The sequence below is a fragment of the Chlamydomonas reinhardtii genome, chromosome 5 (genome assembly GCF_000002595.2).
Source record: "Chlamydomonas reinhardtii strain CC-503 cw92 mt+ chromosome 5, whole genome shotgun sequence".
NCBI classification, from domain to species: domain Eukaryota; kingdom Viridiplantae; phylum Chlorophyta; class Chlorophyceae; order Chlamydomonadales; family Chlamydomonadaceae; genus Chlamydomonas; species Chlamydomonas reinhardtii.
The window spans coordinates 3,069,935-3,088,765 of NC_057008.1; the positions used below are offsets into that span (position 1 = coordinate 3,069,935).

Consider the following 18,831-nt stretch of genomic DNA (forward strand, 5'->3'; position numbering starts at 1 on the left):
TAAGACTGTGCCGGCATGCCGACTCGGCGACTCCACCCCAGCAACCGCCTACAAGCGACCCCAGTCCCCCCAAACCCTCTGCAAGCACAGCTGCGCGACCTGCGCCACAGCGCCGTTGGGTTAAAGGGTAATATTGTTACATGTCGGGGACGTTTGTCACGTAGGCCACGCGGATCGCAAAATGAAGCAGGGGGTGCAAGACTGCTGGCCTTATGATGCGGGCACGGCCCTTTCCGTTTGAGTGAAGGCCAGTTCCTTGAGTGGAAACCCGTTCCGGACATGCACCACCCGGAAGACGAAGCTATCACGTTCAGTCCCAAGCAGAGGAATAAACTGTGGACTCAGCCCACTACCAATTGAAGCGGAAACCACCTCCTTTTGCCAGACACAATGCGCCTGCCCACACAAACGCAACAACGCCACGCGCCCCCACGCCGCACCTTAGCTGAACGACCATCATCCTCGGCATTCACGCCCTGCCCACTACGACTCACCCTCGCCGCTGCTCGCCTCCCCTGCCTCACCATCCCCTGCCTCAGCGCCCTCTTCCCCATCCTCATCGTCAAATAGCCCGCCCGCTGCAAAGCCGCCACCGCCCGCCTCGTCCGCTGCCGCCGCCTCCTGCCGGCGCTGCTGCCGCTGCTGGCGCACCACGTCGTCGCTCTCGCGCACCACGCCTCGCGCCGTGGTGCGCTGCGGCTTCTCCGCCACCTGTGGCAGTGTGCGTAAAACAAAACAACAAAATGAAGCCCACCCAGTGTGTGTGTGTGTGTGTGTGTGTGTGTGTGTGTGTGTGTGTGTGTGTGTGTGTGTGTATGTGTATGTGTGTGTCAGCCACACGGGCAATCGTGTCCGGCGTCAGCGCCACAGAGCGCACATATACTTGCTGAGAATTGGGCAAAAAGGGGCAGGAGTCGACACAACACGCACCGCAACCCTGGCTGTTCAATGTTAAACTTCCATGAGCACACGCGAAAGCACCCAGCTCCCAACGGCACGTATCACAGCCCAGAGCTCCCAGCACCGCAGCATCTGCATCAGGACCCTGAGCGACCCACCACGAACTTGTACCCCTCGCGCTGCCGCTCCGGGTACGCCGCCCAGATGGCGAAGTGGTGGAGCACGATGGATGCGGCCACAGCCACCTGCGCACACAACAACCGCACATACGCGCGCGTGTCTGTATGTGGAGATGCTGCCCGTGTGACCGTGTTGGCCTGTGTCGCTGTGCCTTGGTAGTTGCGCGCTGCTCCGCTCCCCAGTCCCCCTGCATGCCCCCCCCCGCGTGTGCCCCCTGCGTGCCCCTGCATGCCCCACTGCATGTATGCCCCTACCTGCTTCAGGCCCCGCCAGGGCCCCACACCCCGCCCCGCCCCCCCCCCCAAGCCCCTCACGCCATCGTGGCCTCGAGGTCTCAACCCGCTGCCCGACAACCACCACCCACATTGAGCGAGGCCGTCCCGGCGCCGTGCTGCGGGATGTACACGAAGCCGTCGCACAGCGCCATCTGCCGGTCCGTCATGCCCTGGCCCTCGTTGCCCAGAAGGAAGGCCGTGGGACCTGTTTGGTGCGGAAACGCCGCGGGGGCCAAGGATACGGGACGAGGGGCGAGACGGCGTCAGGGCCACAGGGGGAGTCAAGACCCCGGCTTGGTTTGGACTAGTTTGGGCTCGTGTTTACAACGCCGGCTCGGGCCTCCGGTTTCCACGAGGCAGGAAGGCACGCAAAGATCGTGCGCAGCATCGCATACACTGTCTTTGCGCAACGTTTTCCTTGTGCTCTTTAACACACATACACACTCACTCACACACACACACACACACACACACACACACACACACACACACACACACACACACACACACACACACACACACACACACACACACGGTCAAGGCATGTTGACGGCAGAGCTCATGGGGGCTGCGCTGGCGCCCGGCTGGCGCCGCAGCTGCCCACAGTCCCCCGCCGCTTGCCGCCGTGCCCCGCGCCTCTGGTCGCCGCTTGCCAACCCGACCGCACGCATGCGCATGAACCGGTAGTACGGTACCCACTGAACGTGAGCGGGCAAGGGGAGGGCTGGCGCACCTGTGAAGGGGTGCTCCTGCACCGGCAGCGCGCCCTCGCAGATCTCCACCCCCAGAACTCGGCAGCCCTCCACCTCCTTCAGGTGCTGCGGAGGCGGCGGACATGATGCAGATATGCGGTAGGGAGCGGCAATGGGGTTCGGTGGGGGTGGGGGTTGTTGGGGGGAGGGGGCGTTGGGCACTGCTTGCTGGTCATGTGTGTGTTGTACACAGGTGGCGTGGTGTGATGTAATTTAGTGTGGTGTGGTGCGGTGTGGTGTGGTGCCGCGCTACACTTTGTGTGATGCCGCGCTTCACTTGCCGCCGACCCTAACCCACGCAGCCCCTGCCGCCGCGGGCCCCACCTGCACGCATTTCGCCAGCGTATCAAAGTGGCGGAATGCCACGTGCGCGTCCGAGCCGTGGCTGCCAAACGTGTTGAATTGCCGGGAGCCCACCAGGCACACCTGCAGGTGTCCCCGCGGGTTTGCGGCAGGCGTGGATCCCCATGTTGGAGCCAGGTTGCCGTCGTGGGCCATGAACATTTTCTCTGATGACAAAGATGCTACTGGACCGACAAGAAATGAATTCGGGCTGCCTGACGTGGAAATGCGCACCTCCTTGACGCCAAACGCAGTCGCGCTCCGCACGATTGTACCGATGTTGTGCCGTTTTGATACACTATGCGTGATAATGTAAGATGCAGGCCCTGAAGTGCTTGGAGCCTCTGCCGCCGACGAGCCCGCTTCGGCAACGCGCTCGTTATCATTAGATGCTTGGCTTGGCTCCATATTTGTCACTGCTAACTCGCGCTTGTTTCGTAATACCTGGCAAAAATTAGCTCGCTTGAGAGTTCAGACCGTGTGGCGCTTGATGGCAGGTTATGCTGTATTATGGAGTATTAAAGCAAGCTTATTGAACCTACAGCTTGGTATGCACGCGGGGTTGCGACGTGCCCGCTTCTGTGAAGTCAAGCCCGCCCGCCAACAACCGTGCAACGACCGGCACGAACCAGGGAGCTCGCAGCCCCGTCCCCAGCTCATCGACGCAGGCTTTGAAGCCACTCGCAATATCATGCTACAAAAATCTTGTAGCTGGCGACGAACGTGGCGCTCGGCCTCGTACCCCTGACGGCAGCAGCTATGTTCCAGTGCCAGAAGCAGCACGGACGACCGCGTCCGAACATAGTTGCTATGCACGATCCCTGCATATTACATAGCAGGCCTGGCGCGGTGGAACTGTGAAGTGTTAACTGTTTCCTGCGGTAAAGCCCGAGCAGAGCTGGATCCTGAGCTCGTGTCAACACGGCGTGTATCGCGCCTCCCGCCCGCTTAAACTGTAGAGACCTCACTACCCATTCTTTGCAGTAGTGCATTCATTTATTTATCCGTCAAGCAACGCCACGTTCGCCAGCTTTGTTAGGGCCTACCGCGTTGCCCTGCCGCCATTCAGTATCGCCTCAACGTGTGCTCGCCTAGTGATAGAAATCTTTTATTAGCAATAAACTTGGTTCGGAGCAAAAGTTGCTCGTCGGCCTCCCCCGAGCGCACCGTTTCATGCTTGCGAGTTACAACATCGGGTTTCAGACTCCATTGAGATAACGTATAAACCAACCTTGGGCGGCGCGGCGCTTCAAGGGAGCAGGCCAGCATGGCGCATGCCGTTTACCGCGTCGTGGCGCAGCTGGGTGCATTATTGGCGTTGTCAAGCATAAATGCGGTGTATGCCCAGAGAACCACGGTACTGTTTGTGAACGGCCGAACGATGCCCGCGACGTCTCTTCAAAACGCCACGGTTTACAACTCTACAAGAGAGGCGCTGATAACGACGCAGGCAAGCGCTGACAAGATGCTGTAAAGAGGAAAGGGGGTTACCAGGAGGGGCGTAAAGGGGGGGGGCTAAGGAGGCATGTGAGGCGTGGCGTGCCTGCGTGCGAACAGCCTGCCCTTGTTTGCCCTGTGCGTGGTTGCGCGCCTGTCGCACGCGGCTCACACCCCAGACCCCTGCCCTTCTTTCATCGTCTTCCTCTCCCGACCTCGTGCCTTCAGATTCTGAACTGGTATCCGAATGGCATCACGTACTGGGGAGCCCAGGCGACGGGGGGAACGCTGACGATAGGCGGGGAGCAGGGCGGCACGATGTATCGTGTGCTGCTTCGCTTCGATGACCTCCACCGCTACATCCCCCCGAGCGCGGTGGTCGAGAGCGCCGAGCTAACGGTCACAGTTGTCAACTGGAATGCGTGGCTAAGGATGCAGGTAGGAACCCTGACACATTCACGGGGTTGGCTAAAGAGGCGGTGGGGGCATGCTGGGTTTGCTTGCAGCAATGCATAAAGCCTGGGGTGGGGCCCTGTCCGCTGACGCGCTGGCTGCAGCATACCACACTGCATTCCATGCCACACCGCAGGCATGTTTCATGACCAGACCGTGGAACTACCAGCTGGGTCCGGGGGAAGACAGGTGGGTTGGGGGTGGGGCCTAGGCGGGCGGGGTGAGGGCCATCAGTTGCTGAGAGGTGTCAGCGGGCCTGGGGGGATTGCGGTGTGCCAGGCCAAATGTGCTTTGGACGCGATCAATACCCCGTACAGGGAGCACGCCTCGTGTGCGCCGGGTTGGAGCTCTGCAACCTGCCCTGACTCAACCAGTGTTTCCAGAACCGGATGCCGCAGTGCCCATTCGGGTACTGAGATCAAAGCCCTGGAGGTTGACACGCACCTGATCCTCATCCGGATCATGTCCGTTCCATGGATCCAGGTTCGCATCCACCGGCTGGATCTACAACCGCTGGAATGGATCCGCCTCGGAGCGCTGGTCGGACGGCGCCGGTGGCACGGGTGGCGGCGCCGCCGGCGGCTGGGGCGACTGCAGCCCCGCCGCCAACGTTAGCTGGGCGGTGCCGGCGGACGGGCGCAACGGGTACTGGACACGCAGCATCCCGCTGCCGCCCACCCTGGTGGGGACCTGGCTTGCCGACAGCGGCGGCGCCAACTACGGGCTGATGTTCAGGTGCGGTTGTGTACATGTGTGTTTGTGTGTGTGTGTGTGTGTGTGTGTGTGTGTGTGTGTGTGTGTGTGTGTTAAAGAGCGCAATGGAAGGAAGCGCGCAGGCAGGGCAGTGCTGTTGTACGGTATGCGTGACCGGCAGTGCGGCGGCGGGGGCCGGAAGTAGGGATGAGGTGCAGACCGCTCACGGGCCGCAACACGGTTCAGCTCCAGTCGGCTGTGTGCGCGGCAGTCGCTTGGGTCACTGTTTGCATCCCGCCGGCGCCTATCACAGAACGTGTATGGGGGGGGGATGGTTTGAGTTCGGGGATTCTTAAGTTACTGAGCTTACTCGCTCGCACGCCACGCCTGCTGCGCACCTCCTGCAGGGGCATGAACGGCACCACGGACTTGGTCAGCAGCATGTGGCGCAACGGCACGTTGCGCCGCCCCGCCCTGTCCGTCACCTACAACCTCAACGCCTCACAGGCGGTCCTGGCCATGCCGCCGCCCACCGCCGCCAAGCCCGCCATCTGCGCCGCGGTGCCGCGCACGTGGTGGGTGGCGAACGGCGGCAGTGACGACACCGGCAGCGGTCACCAGGTGGGGCTGAGGGCTGCGGACTGGGGTGGGGAGGGGGAGGGGGATAGTTCATTCCAACCCCAAAATTGACCACTGCCAACCCAGAACCTGTCGAGGGGAATTCGCGTGCGTGTGGGATGCGGGGATTTCGGGTGGGAGGTCATACGCGCAATGCAACAGTAAGGGGTGCGGTGTGTCCCTAGCCTGAGTGCTTCCCCCGTTATTCCTGCGCTCCCTCAACAGCTGCTTCCGCTTCGCACTCTGGCCTACGCGCTCACACTGGCCGAGCCAGGCGATTCCATCTACCTCACCACCGGCACCTATGCAGGTCAGCAAGATGCTGGGGTGCACGGTGCAACCCTGGTGGTGGGCTGAACAGCCTGTGCTTTTGCAGCCGGAACCTGGACTCTCGTGGGCGGGTATGGTGTTCCACGTTCCGGCATAAGCTCCCACATGTTCGGCACACATATTCCCCGACTCCAACCCTCCGACTGACCGCAAACACACACGTGAATATGCACACGGCAACACACACAGACGGCAACACACACACACACACCCCCACTACACATACACACACACGCAGACACAAACGAACACACACACACACACACACACACACACACACACACACACACAGGCGCGGTGTCCATCTACACCCCCCGGATCCGGATCCAGTCCGCGCCCGGCCACTGGGCGGTCATCGGCAGCCCCACCTCCGACCCACGGGCCGCTGTCAACGTCATCACCATCTTCCCGGGCGCCGACGGCGGTGTGCTGTCCAATCTGGAGGTGGTGGGCGGGCACTACTACGGCATCAGCCTCATGTCTAGCTGGTCGGACTGGGGTGCGGCGGACCGGCCCACACGGGCCAGCGCGCCCAGTAACTGGCTGTTCCAGAACCTCAGGTCTGGTAAAGGCGTTGTGTTTTTGCGTGATGTGTGATGAGTGATGTGTGATGGGGCTGATGCGATTGTGGCGGTTGGCGTGCGGTGTGTGTGCGGGTGGCCAGCACGCAGTGATGTCAGTTTTGGTGTTGGTGGGGTTGGAGTGTCTTTGGAAGTCGTGTTGTCGGCTTTTAGACCCCGCCCGCGCCTAAGCCCGGCTATGCTATCTTTGAAAGTCCGCTGCGATGACCGTGACTCCAACATGACAACCAACAGGATCCACGACACGGGATCCTCTGCAATCAAGATGTCCATGAGGGCGGTCAACAACACCCTGAGCGCCTGCGAGATCTACAACACGGGCGCGCGGATGCGCACGTACGGCTACGGACTCGATGCCGTACAGTCGTACGATCTGACCGTACGGGATTGCTACTTCCACGGTGCGGGCCGTACGTCGCCGTTTTCGCCTCTTCCTGTTCGGTTGCTGTCTGTTGGTGGGCAGTCGCTGCATTAGCACAACCACCATGATCGCCGACGGTTATACAATCCTGCTCTTGCCGTCTGTCTTGCCGTGTTCATATTACAACTCAGCGAGTTTGAGCTCTTGTGTTCCCGTCGTTTCTGTCCGTGCAGACATTCCATCCGCCGCGGTGGTGCTGTCGGGCGGCTGCGCCCGGACCCTGCTGGAGCGCAACTGGGTGTCCGCGGCCCAACGCGGCTTCGAGGTCTGCAATTGGGGGAAGTGTGGGAGGGTCGGATTGGATGAGGGGTGTAAATGCCAGCCCAAACTAAACCAAACCAAGCTAAAACGAGCGGAGCACAGGCAGAGGTGTGAGTTGCAAGCGGGGGATGGCGAGGTGGTAGCAGCGGGCGGCTGCTGACGTGGCGGCTGGCAGGCCGCAACGCGGTCGGACAGCTGGTGCCCGGACAGCCCACACACAGCACGCCGCGGCTTGGACCACGTCTGCTCCACGCTCCCTTCCACGCCTGAGGAAGCCTGCGCGGCCGTACGCCCCCACCAACACCACCAACACCAACACCAACACCAACACCAACACCCGCAACCACCATCACCCGCAACCACCACCACCACAACCATCATCATCACCATCACCCGCCACCAACACCACCACCACCACCACCACCACCCTGCCCGCCCTCTCCTTGACACGCAGGTGGGCGGCTACACGGACCCCCAGCTCATGGACACCCGCCCCGACGGCCCCAACCCCGGCCTGGCGGAGGCGATCAACACCACCCTGCGCAACAACGTCATCACCGCAGTGGCGCAGGTGGGCGGGCGGATGGGCGGGTGCGTGGTTGCGTCGACGGGTGATCGATTGGGTAAGGTCATGGGTTGGCGCGGTGGGGGGGCTACGGGAAACGCCCGGGCACAGTGTGGTTTGGAGCATGTTTGTATGCGGTAACAGTAGATGCTGGATGTGTCAAGGCACAACACAGTGGTTTCCAAAACAGGTAGCGTATAGGGGCATCACATGCCTGCACGATCAAACACTCCAAAATAGTCCAGCAGGTCCTCCCAGGCCGCCACCAGCATCTGACACACACGCTGACACACACAACGGCATCCCGCCATCAGCGCGCCAACCGGCGGCCAACCGTGTTTTTGACCGCTTGTCCCGCGCAGGCTGCGGTGCTGCTGCGCGCGTCGCAGGGCGGCGTGGTCACTCACAACACCCTGTGGCGGGTGCAGGAGGAGGGGCAGGTGGGCGCGTGATCGGGAGTGGCGGCACGGTGCCAGCGGCATGCGCGAGCATGGCCTCCTATTCCGCGCAGGTCTCAGGGAAATTGAAGGGGTGAAATGAGCGAGTGTCCCATCCCTGGAGCAAACAAGCCTTGCCAGCGCCTTACTTACCGACTGCACCGCCCGCCTGCCTGCCAGGCCGCGATCCTGTTTGACGGCACACCCCGCGGCGGCGCCTGGGGCACCACCCCCTGCGCCGCCGCCCCGCCGCACGTGGTGTGGGGCAACCTGGTGGTGAAGTCCTCCGCCGCGCTGGGCGGGCCACTGGTTCAGGTGGGGGCGGCGTGTGGGGGATGGGGACGTGAGGATGGGTGTGGGTAGTTCTTCATTCCAATCCCAAAAGCAACCATTGCCAACCCCGAACCCAGAGATCGAGTGGGGGTGGGCTGAACGTCACACACGCACAGCCAGGCGGGCCGTACGTGCTCGCCCCATGGCACCCACATCCACCCCACAACCCTCCCCCGCCGCATCGCATCTCAGGTGTTACGTGTGCTCTTAGAGAGCACAAAGGATGCAAGAAGAACCACCCAAAGACGGTGTTAAAGTTGTGTTTGTGTGCGTGTGCAGGTGCGTGCGGACGGCCTGCCAGCTGCCGCCAACCTTAGCTCGGCACTTGTCATGGGGTACAATGTGTACTACGACCAGGTGAGGGGTGAGGGGTTAGGGGGAAGTGGTGAGGGGGGAAGGGGATGTGGTATGCCACCAAGCCCAATAGGCCTCAAGAGTCAAGGAATCGTCAGGGGGGGGCGAGAAGGCGGTGGGGCTTTGTGTCATGAGGTGAGGTAGAGGCCGAGGATCGGGCGGGCCGGTGCTTGTGTTTACTTATGTGCTAGCTGTGTACCTTCATCTTGATAGCCGGGCCAGAGGGTTCTTGGGGGTATAGCGATCAAGCACGCGCACAGCCGCAAGAGCAAGGGTTGCTCGTCAGCGGAAATAATAGGACGACGTATCGGCAAACAAGTCCAAGCGGCCTCCTCAAACACGTCCCAGGGTCGCCACAGCACTCTGCGACCCTGGTGCTCGCACCTGCAGCTCACACACGCAAGCACAAACACACACGAACACAAACATGGTGCCTGTATGTGTGTGGGCGGGAGTGCAGGCCGGCGCGGCGCGGCCCAACTCGTCTTTTGTGTGGGGAGTGGGGGCCATGTTGGAGGACGCCCGCAGCGGCGCCCCGCGCGGGCCCTGGGTGGGCGGCGCGGCGGGTTGGGCTGGCTGGTGCGGCTGCGACGTCAACAGCACCGAGGTGAGCGGGGCGCGGGACAGTGCTGGCGGTGGCGGTGCTGGTGCTGGTGCTGGTACTGGTGCTGGGCGGGTGGTGTAGAAGAGGGAGTTGCAAGCAAAGTATACTGTAGAATGGACCAGCTGTAGAATCCTGCATCCTTCCCAAAACGTCCGGCGGGCCTGCACCTCTCAGCTTCCCGCCCCACCACCGGCCGTTGCTTTGGGCTGGTATCTACACACCCACACCATACAATTTCTGCTTCCCGTCCCTCTCTCCTGTCTCGTTCCACAGGCGGAGCCTGGCTTGGACCCGTCCTTCACCCCACTGGCCTGCAGCCCCGCCCGCAGCCGTGTGCCGCCCGCCATGCCCCTCGGGCTTCCAAACGTCACGACCGACTTCCACGGCCGCGCCCGCCCCACCACCGGCCGCCGCGATGCCGGAGCCATCCAGGCTGGCGCGGCAGGCGCCGTCAAGCCCGGGGTGCCCGCGCCCGTGCCAAGCGCCTTTGCGGGGCGGGCGCCGTTCACAGGCATTGGCCCCGTGCCTGTGTACGACAAGTGGGTGGGGGTACTGAGGTACTGCGATACTGCAGGTGTGGGCGCGGATGCGGTGTGGGGGCTAAGCCAGCATCACAGCAAACACCTTCCGTGTCCTGCCAACCCCATCTTATTCGGGCCCTCCTGACTTCAAACCCGCTCCTGACAAACTTCACAGGGCCTGGCCATTCTATCTGTGGCTGCCGCGCATTCCGCAAAACCTCACCGTGGATTTCGTCAACGGCACCGACGACCAGCCCTTCGACTACTACTCCAACTACCCGCGGCCCTTCAAGAGCCTGCAGCGGGCAGTCGAAAGGTCCAACATGGGCGACCGCATCTGGCTTCGCGCCGGGCCCGCCCAGACGCATGCCGGACCCGTTAACATCCGTGACTCCACCAACGTCACCATCACCACCCACCCAGCAGACCTGACAGCAGGGCGCCGTGCCGTACTCACGTGAGAGCGCGGGAGCGGCAGGGCGGGGGAGCGGAGGTCTGGGTGATGGTGGCGGGCGGGCCGGCATGCCGTGCCCTTGGAAGTGCGCGTGCGGCGTGCGTGTTGACCGCATACCTGCAATCCCCATGGGCTTAAAATCCCCACGGTATTACAACCCCCACGGCATTACAATCCCCACATTATTATTTGGCGCGCCTGTTCACCTTCTTGCTCCTTGCCCGCCCTTACGCACCATGCGCAGCTGCAACGCCTCTGCGCCGGGCGCCACCACCCCCTGCATCTACATCTACGGCGGCGCCACTGCGCTCTCGCTGAACGGCTTCGATGTGGCCATGAAGGGCGGCGGCGCCGGCGCGTGCGTGTTCTTCGACACAGGCGGCGGTGGGTGCGTGCTAGATGTCGGGGTCAGGGCACACGGCACCAGTCCCGCGCGTGCTTACAAACCCACACGTGCCATGCTGTGCCTCACGATATCTCACCTTGTGAAGTGCTGCTTTTTCACCGCACATATCGCCTACTGACGGTGTCCCATAATTTCAATTATACAAACCCGCAGGCAGCGGCAGCAGCCCCTTCTGGGACTTCTGGGTGGCAAATAGCGACAGGTCGGCAGTGGGGCCCAAGATCACGGCCGTCAAGGTGCGCCGCCACGCCGCCACCCCACGCCGCCACCCCACGCTATTGCAACCCCACGCTATTGCAACCCCATGACCCTATGCTCCCCAAACCGCAAGCCCACCATCTGCTTATCACTGCTTCATTCGCACGTCACGACCATCATGTACGTCACAACATCACGATCATCATCCGCAAAGTGCTACCCCCATCACCACGCAAACTCACACTTTGAATAACAGAACATGGCGCTCAGCAGCTGCGGAAACCAGGGCGTCAAGCTGTCCACCTTCGTGCGCGACGTGATGTTGGACGGCCTCACCATCACCTCCCCGGGGGGCACGGGCGTGGAGGTGTACGGCGGCGGCGGGGTCACGGTCCGTGGCAGCCGCGTGTCAAACCCTGGCGGCGCGGGTATGCGGCTGGGCGGCGGCGTGCGGGGACTGCTGGTGGAGAGGAACCTGATCATGTGAGTGATCCATGCCTTGCCTATCTGCGTTTTTTGGGAGGCTCTGTGGGAACGATGCCGGTATTGAGACAGGCGGTAGAAAGCGCACATGGCACATGATTTGATCTCCGCGCGCGTGCATGAGCTGCTGCGTACCGCTCTACGGATGACTGAAGTCGTTAGGTCGTTGGTTTCACACTGCCTGCATGCGCATATGTATTCCCACCGGCCATAGCCACCATTCGCCAGCACCGCACACATCATCAGGCTCAACGTACAGCACTGCTGATGATCGGCCTTTCTACCCTGCCTGCCTGCGTGCCTGTGACTGATTGCTCTGCAGCAACGCAACCGGCCCAGGCATCATCCTGGGATCGGAGGACTCGACTGCCGCGATCATGGACACAGACTGGCCGCGTGTGGGCAACGGCAGCTGGCACGATTGCGTCAGCGCCATGTGAGTACATACCCTAGCGCCGTGTGTGTCTGGGGGAGCGGGAGTGGGGAGGTGGCAGCGGGATGTATGGGAGGCAAGGCAGCCGGCCGAGGCCTGATGGCTCACGCTGGGAGCGCATAGCAACCGCCGTGCCGCGCACCCCTGCTGCTCCCGCCGCTTTCTGGCTCATGCCGTACGTGCCTGCTGGCTGGTGCATGCGATGCAGGGTGCGCAACAACATTGTGGACACCGCCACGGGCGCCGGCATTGCGTTGTACAGCGCGCGTGACGCTGTAGTCGTGCAGAACAGCCTGCTGGTGAGTGGGAGTGTGATTGCTGCTGGTACCGTAGCTGTTGTTTGTTCGACAGCCGTGCCTAGTTGCATGGTGATGGAGGTGTGAGCCGCCTGCCAGTGAGTTGGATGCATGTGGCTACAGCGGCGTGCTGCGAGCCGCATGAAGTGGGGGCAGAGGGTTGGGACACCACCACACAACGGCATCGCTGCTACGCGGGGGATACGGCAACGCTAGCTCGCCCAAAAGCACAGTTGCCCGGTCAGCTGTGCAGCGTGCTTAATAACCATGACATGCATCTTACCCGACCTCCCAGCCGATCCTGCCTTCAACCCCGCCCGCCCCACGCTACCCGCATGCAGCACGTGGCCTCCCAGATGCACGCCGGCGTGCTGCTGCACGTGAGCCCCAAGCAGCTGGGCCCCAACTCCGAGGTGGGCCCCGCAAACTCAAACATCACTCTCGCCAACAACGTCGTCACGCTGCCGGCGGGCTCGGTGCTGCGGCTGGCGGTGCAGGCGCGCATCCTGCAGGTGGGGGTGGAGTGGGGGTGGAGTGGGGGCGGGGGCCGGGCGGGGCGGGGCGGGGCGGGGCGGGGCAGGGCAGGGCGGGGCGGGGCGGGGCGGGGCGGGGCGGGGCGGGGGCAGGGGCGGGGCGGGGCGGCGAGGTTACAGGCCCAAGGGTACCCTGCGTTGCCTTCCCACGGCTTGATCAAGTTGCGACTGGAACCACACACATACACAGGGTCAAATCGTGAATAAGCAGCTGCGTGTGGTTCCGCCCAACACCACGGCGCCCTGCAACGCCACCGAGTGGGCATCTGCCGCTGTCACACGCCGCCGCCGGGCGCTGCTGCTTGCAAACCCCGCCAGCGGTCTGGCTGGCGGCGACAGTCGTGGGGCTAGCAGGGGCGGCGGTTGGATGACGTGGTGTCGACACAAGCGGTGGGGGAGGAGCTGCAGGAGGCGACAGCGCCGGGTGCTGCTGCGCTCGCGACGCAGGCGCTGTCGCGAGCAGAGACGCTCATGCTGCAGCAGCTGAGGTGGCGGCAGCGGGGCCAGCAGCAGCAGGAGGAGGAGCGGGCGGCGGCGGCGGGGAGCGTCCGGCACGCGAATGCAGCAGCAGCAGCAGTCGGTGCCGCGGCGGCTGAAGCAACCGGGGCGGCGGCCATAGGCGCCGGCGCGTCGCGGCCATCGCTGCGCGGCGCCCGTTTATCACCACCACCAGCAGCGGCGGCAGTGGTGCCCCCAGCCAGTGTAGGCGCCAACAGCGGCAGTGGGCTTCAGGCATACGCGCAGGAGCTTCCTGGTATGTCTGCTGGTCCCGCATGGAGCCTGGTCCCAGCACACTTGGAGCAACCCCTGGCGGCGCTGGGCTGGGCGGGCGACCCCACTGCCCCCCGCACCCCAGCACAAAGCCGCCATACCTCCCACCATCAGCGGCCCGACAGCAGCAGCACCCATTCCACCCACCAGCACCCGGCACGCCCTGCGACCCGCGTACGGCAAAACCGCCGCCGCCAGCAGCAGCAGCAGCAGCAGCAGCAGCAGCAGCAGCAGCAGCAGCAGCAGCAGCAGCAGCAGCAGCAGCGGCGGCAGCGGCGGCGGCAGTTGGCAGGCCTGTCCTTCACGGACCCGTACGTGTACGATGTACGAGAGGCGGGCCGCAACCCGGACGGCTCGTGCCCGTTGTACCCGCCTTCCCACGCCTGGCACACCGACGTCAGCGGTGCAGCCGTGCACCCGCGCTCGGACGCGATCAAATCCAACATCGGACCCGGGGGTCTGCATCTGGATTTTGGATTCCAGACGCAAGTGGCCGGATTCAAGGTGGGTAGCAAGGCGCGGGGAAGGGTGCCCGTGCGTGTGAGGTGTGAGGGTGAGTGTTGGGTGGGCGTGGGGTTGGGGGCGGGCTAGGAACGCGGGGTTCCCTTATGTGGGGTTGCAGTTGCGGTGTTGGGGTCAGGTATGCGTCCACCTGCTGTTCGTCTTCTGCGGAGCGTTGGTGCGTGAAGTTACGCTCACTGATAAGTTCCTACCTGTTCCATGCTGTTGCACGGCTGCAGGTGCCTGCGGGTATGCCCATCAACGTCGTAGACACCAACAGGGACCCCACACGCCTTCCGGTGAGCCCGCGCCATCCTGCACGAAACGTAGGGTCAGCACGAAACCCAGGATAGCATGAGATCCAGGTCTCGGCAGTCCGGCGGCCTTTAGGTTTGAAACCCCACCTCCGCACCATACGCTCTATCCGCCACCTTGCCTTCCCACGCCTGACTTGACTACTATGCTGCTTCCCACGATCCCCCTTACCCAACCTCTGCCTCTCTGCCCCCTAATGCGGATGCTGCCCACCATCACCCCTTGTGATTGTCACCCCTTCCCCTCCCCTGCCTCTCTCCCACCTCCTGCTGCTGCAGGTGGAGTTTGGCCCCGGCGGCTACCCGGACGAGTCGCAGCTGGACCCAGACCACCGGGCGCCCCTGCCCGCAAACGCCTCCGTACAGGTGGAGTAGGGGGTTGCTCTTGCTCTTGCTCCTGCTCCTGCTCTTGCTTCTGTATTTGCTTTTGCTCTGTGTGTGTGTGTGTGTGTGTGTGTGTGTGTGTGTGTGTGTGTGTGTGTGTGTGTGTGTGTGTGTGTGTGTGTGTGTGTGTGTGTGTGTGTGTGTGTGTGTGTGTGTGTGTGTGTGTGACGGGGGACTCTCGGTAGGCGGCGCCACGTGCTGCATTCCGGTGGCGGTCGCGCGTGCATTGCACGTGCGTGCTTCCAAGCCCGTGTATCGCTCCCAAGCGCCGAACATGTATGTGCGCCCGCCTCACCGCCATGTGTGTGTGGCCTAAACAGGTCGCGTTCCCCGGCTGCGGCGACCCGCCCTGTGGCGGCGACCGGCACCTGGTCGTACTGGACAACGCCACGTGCACCCTGTACGAGGCCTGGAGGAGGTGCGGGGGAGCAGGGGAGGGGGGGGGGAGGGGGTTGCATTCATGATTATTTTCTGGCGTAGCCAGAAACTGCATACAAGGGGAGGGGAAGGGGAAGGGGGCGGGCATGTGGATGTGCTGGGGTGTGCGACCGCGGTGTGTCTACGATGGGCGTGTCTAGGACGGGCGTGCATAGCACGGCACGCTTCGGCGCGCGTGGTCCATCGTCTCGTAGGAGGCCGTCTGGGTAGACTGATACCGTGCGTGTGGGCGCACCATTTGGTTGTGCCACACAATCTGCGCGGGAGCAGGGTGTTGACAGTCAGCCATACGGGCAGCACGTGCTGCCCCATCTCGTCAACGGCGTCATCCCATCTGACCATCTCTCCCTCCCCCGCGATCTGCCCCACGGCAGCTTCCCGCCGTCGGTCACGGGCAACGGCACGTGGCGTGTGGATGCGCTGGCACGTTTCAACCTGTCCCGAAGCGCGCTGGGCAGGCCGCTGGGCTCCACCTCGGCAGACGCGGCGGGCTTGGCCATCCTGCCTGGGCTGGTGCGGTGGGAGGAGGTGGCGGTCAAGGGCGAGATTGGTGAGTGGCAGCAGTGCCGTGGTCGCGACTGCTGCGCCTGTATGTGACTAGGACTGATGTGGATATGTATGGGAGAGGATGGCCGGGACAGCGAAAGTCGCGAATGCCCGACGGGCTGGGCGGAATGGGTTCCATGCGTCCCAAATGGTCTGGTCTGGTCCCCATCAGGCCGGCGCAACAACGCTGGGGTGCACCTTGGGGTGCACCGGCAGGGCTCTGTGGGGTTTGCTCGCTGTGAGGTAAGGTGTTAGGCTGAGTCCCCGCGCGCCCAGCTCGACCGAGCTATGGTATGCCCGCAGCCCGCAGCCTTCAACAAATGCGTGCTAATGCCGTCTGTGTCACTCCATGTATCATACAGACCACGCACTGCGCTTCACCGGCCCCAACTCCCGGCCCGCCTACGCAATGCCGGCCACCCACTTCGCGCCCGCCGGTTACACCGGCCGCGACGCGCCGTACATGGGCATGCGTGTACGGCTGGCGGCGTCGTACGACTGCAGTGTGCTGCCGCGAGCCGCCCGGATCGTGTGTACGGCACTCAAGAAGTACGGCGCCTTTTTCGCGGACAACGGACTGCCCTGGGACTTTGCGGGTGAGGCGGTGGATTGGGGCTTGGCGTGTGGAGGAGCACGGTGGAGAAGGGAGGGCTGGGAGAAGGCGGATGCTTTGCTTATACAAACTGCGAATTACGTACGTAAATCACAGCCAGAGCCAACACGACCGTTGCATCCCTTGCTCTGCGAACCCCCAACCACCCAAACTCCCCACCCCGCAGGCGAGGCCACTGAGAAGTGGTACCCGCTGTTTGCGGAGCTGAACAACGTGTCTCTCATCCCCTCCTCAGCAATGGAGGTGCGTGCGTAGGAGTCGGCCTTGACATCACCCGTTGGTACTGGGGGGGGGGGCGGCGAGCGAGACCGGGTCGCTTGTGCCCGTGATCACGTGATGTTCACTATCAGCACCCCAGCAGCAGCTTACCCATCCGTTTGTCTCTCCCTGCCTACTTTTGATTTGCAATGCTGGCGGTAATGCCTCAGAAGGCACAGGCGGACAAGTAATATAAGGAACCCGCGGCTGCCTCCTGCCGCTTATCAGCCGTGCTGACCATCCTGACCACACATATATCCACGCATCCCCGCATCCATGCATGCATGCACGTGCAGGTCCTGGACCCCGGCTGCATGTGCCTCACGCCCGGCTGCACGCTGGCCGAGTGCAACGGCGCCGCCTGGCAGGACCCCGCCGCCCCCCGCGTGTTTGCCGCCATGGACAACACCACCCGCCTGGCCGCGTACGGCAACATGTACTTCAGGTGCGGCGGGTGGGGTTTCGGGGTTGGCGCATTTGGTTGGGGGTTGGGGATTTGATTGGGGTTGGGTTTCGGTTGTGTGTGGGTGTCGTGGCGATGCGTCAGTTTGTTGTGCCGTGCCCGTGACGCGTGGAGAGGTGTAGCTGTGCAGGGTTCAGGTCGTGCGCCTGTGTGCATGTGCGCCACCGCACGTGTTGTGTGGGGCCCAAACACTCGTTCGTATGAGTACGCATCAGGCACCAGGTCGACATGTATGTTGCTTTGGGTGTCGTCCCAGGAGATGCAAGGCCTTGACTCATTCGCCTTGCCCTCGCTCTAACGCACACACACACACACACACACACACACACACACACACACACACACACACACACACACACACACACACAAACACACTCGCACACACATACACACACACACAAACACACACACACACACAAACACACACAAACACACACAAACACACACAAATACACACACTTAAACCGGCACGCGCCCAGGCCCTCCACGGCGCACGGCAACACCACCTCGCCCTCGCCTGCCGATGACGGCCCACTGCTGTTCGTGGACCAGCGGGTGCCGCCGCTGGGCCCTGGCTATAGCGGCGGCCTGGCGGGATGGCAGGTGCGTGTGTGCGTGCGCGAGGGGCAGTAGGCAGTGTCCGCGTAACACGTTCGCGTGCGGGATAGGGTGAGCAGGGGCCAGGCATACGTATACACGCCACTTCACAAATGGCGCGCAAAATAAACCAAGGAAGGGGTGAGCGGGGGCCAGGCATGCGTGTACACGACGCTTCACAAATGGCGCGCAAACAAACCAGGGAAGGGTCGATTTACAGTGGGTTTGCTTCTGGCGGTGATGGCGTTCTTGGTGACCCGCGCGCGCCGGTTTGCGCGTGTGTGTGCTTTCACGCAGGATTACCTCGGTGCGGGTGGAGAGGCGGGCAGCCGTGTGGACGTGGACCCGGCCCTGGCTCCTAGCACCTACCGCCCCACGGCCGCAAGCCCCGCCCGCGGCGCGGCGGCGCGCCTGGCCCGCTGGGCCACGGACGACTACTACGCGAGGAGTCGGGGCAGCGGCAATGCCACGGATTGCGGCGCGGCGGTATTTGTGTAGTTGCTGGGGACGTAGCGCAAGGGTCGAAGTAAGGGTGTGTGGCCGCACGTTCATTCACGTGCTGATACACACACGGAACAATTGTACGCATTCAATATCGTTCAACTGGGCGCACCGCTGCAATTCATTTATTCATCAGGCGCTGAGGAAGTGCATCATTCATGTGACGAGTGCGGACGGACTGGCTGGCACAAGTGGGGCTGGGGGATTGGGAGATTACCGTAGATTACGGTAGGATCAGTTGTTTCCCGGTCGGCGTTTCATTGCTGGCCAGGTTGGGTTGGGGGTGGATTGAGCTTGGGGGTCTGAATTTGCTGCTTGTACGGACGCGGGGTGGGACTGGGCGAACATGATGGCGCAGGTGGCTAACGTTGTGCAAGGGCGCCACAGCTCCGAACTAATGACTCCGACTGGCCGTTGCGAATGTTTAACGAACGCTCACCAATCATTGCGGCTGGGGTGGTGAGTAGGGATGCATCGCCATCTAGGGCCATGCACCATTCTTCATAAGCATCTTCGATTCAAGCGAGTGGACCGCGCATCAATGCCCCTGGGGTGTCGTCGCGCGAGTCGCCTAGCCCAAAGGTG

General features: G+C 62.9%; 2 protein-coding genes across 2 annotated transcripts; one reads left to right on the top strand and one right to left on the bottom strand.

Moving 5' to 3' along the window:
• Positions 1 to 124: 124 nt before the first annotated feature.
• CHLRE_05g238950v5 (uncharacterized protein) lies at positions 125 to 2,987 on the bottom strand. The gene is made up of 6 exons (XM_001697663.2): positions 2,684 to 2,987; positions 2,432 to 2,533; positions 2,089 to 2,173; positions 1,445 to 1,560; positions 1,059 to 1,145; positions 125 to 711 (listed from the first exon to the last, which is right to left on the bottom strand). The coding sequence occupies exons 1-6, from the start codon at positions 2,855 to 2,857 to the stop codon at positions 484 to 486; spliced, it is 792 nt and encodes a 263-aa protein (XP_001697715.2). The 5' UTR covers positions 2,858 to 2,987; the 3' UTR covers positions 125 to 483.
• Positions 2,988 to 3,151: 164 nt separating this feature from the next.
• Positions 3,152 to 18,773, top strand: CHLRE_05g239000v5 (uncharacterized protein). Its single transcript, XM_043062331.1, has 33 exons — positions 3,152 to 3,899; positions 4,115 to 4,324; positions 4,476 to 4,528; positions 4,823 to 5,074; positions 5,440 to 5,653; positions 5,876 to 5,960; positions 6,273 to 6,540; positions 6,796 to 6,962; positions 7,156 to 7,247; positions 7,698 to 7,814; positions 8,171 to 8,248; positions 8,426 to 8,560; positions 8,858 to 8,935; positions 9,393 to 9,539; positions 9,810 to 10,075; positions 10,233 to 10,514; positions 10,756 to 10,895; positions 11,071 to 11,153; positions 11,372 to 11,598; positions 11,921 to 12,034; positions 12,240 to 12,330; positions 12,669 to 12,839; positions 13,051 to 13,164; positions 13,215 to 14,135; positions 14,372 to 14,431; positions 14,726 to 14,812; positions 15,151 to 15,248; positions 15,643 to 15,818; positions 16,177 to 16,410; positions 16,594 to 16,670; positions 16,982 to 17,130; positions 17,628 to 17,751; positions 18,043 to 18,773. Exons 1-33 carry the CDS (start codon positions 3,831 to 3,833, stop codon positions 18,241 to 18,243), a joined length of 5,580 nt encoding a protein of 1,859 aa, XP_042924895.1. The 5' UTR covers positions 3,152 to 3,830; the 3' UTR covers positions 18,244 to 18,773.
• Positions 18,774 to 18,831: the final 58 nt, after the last annotated feature.

Excerpts from the sequence above, each read along its gene's own strand:
- CHLRE_05g238950v5 (XM_001697663.2), bottom strand. The coding sequence starts at position 2,857 with ATGGAGCCAAGCCAAGCATCTAATGATAACGAGCGCGTTGCCGAAGCG. Across the intron at positions 2,174-2,431 it reads CGCTGGCGAAATGCGTGCAG|CACCTGAAGGAGGTGGAGGG; the intron begins GTGGGGCCCGCG and ends CCGCCTCCGCAG. Across the intron at positions 1,146-1,444 it reads CCGGGACGGCCTCGCTCAAT|GTGGCTGTGGCCGCATCCAT; the intron begins GTGGGTGGTGGT and ends TTGTGTGCGCAG.
- CHLRE_05g239000v5 (XM_043062331.1), top strand. The coding sequence starts at position 3,831 with ATGCCCGCGACGTCTCTTCAAAACGCCACGGTTTACAACTCTACAAGA. Across the intron at positions 5,075-5,439 it reads AACTACGGGCTGATGTTCAG|GGGCATGAACGGCACCACGG; the intron begins GTGCGGTTGTGT and ends CACCTCCTGCAG. Across the intron at positions 15,249-15,642 it reads CTGTACGAGGCCTGGAGGAG|CTTCCCGCCGTCGGTCACGG; the intron begins GTGCGGGGGAGC and ends GCCCCACGGCAG.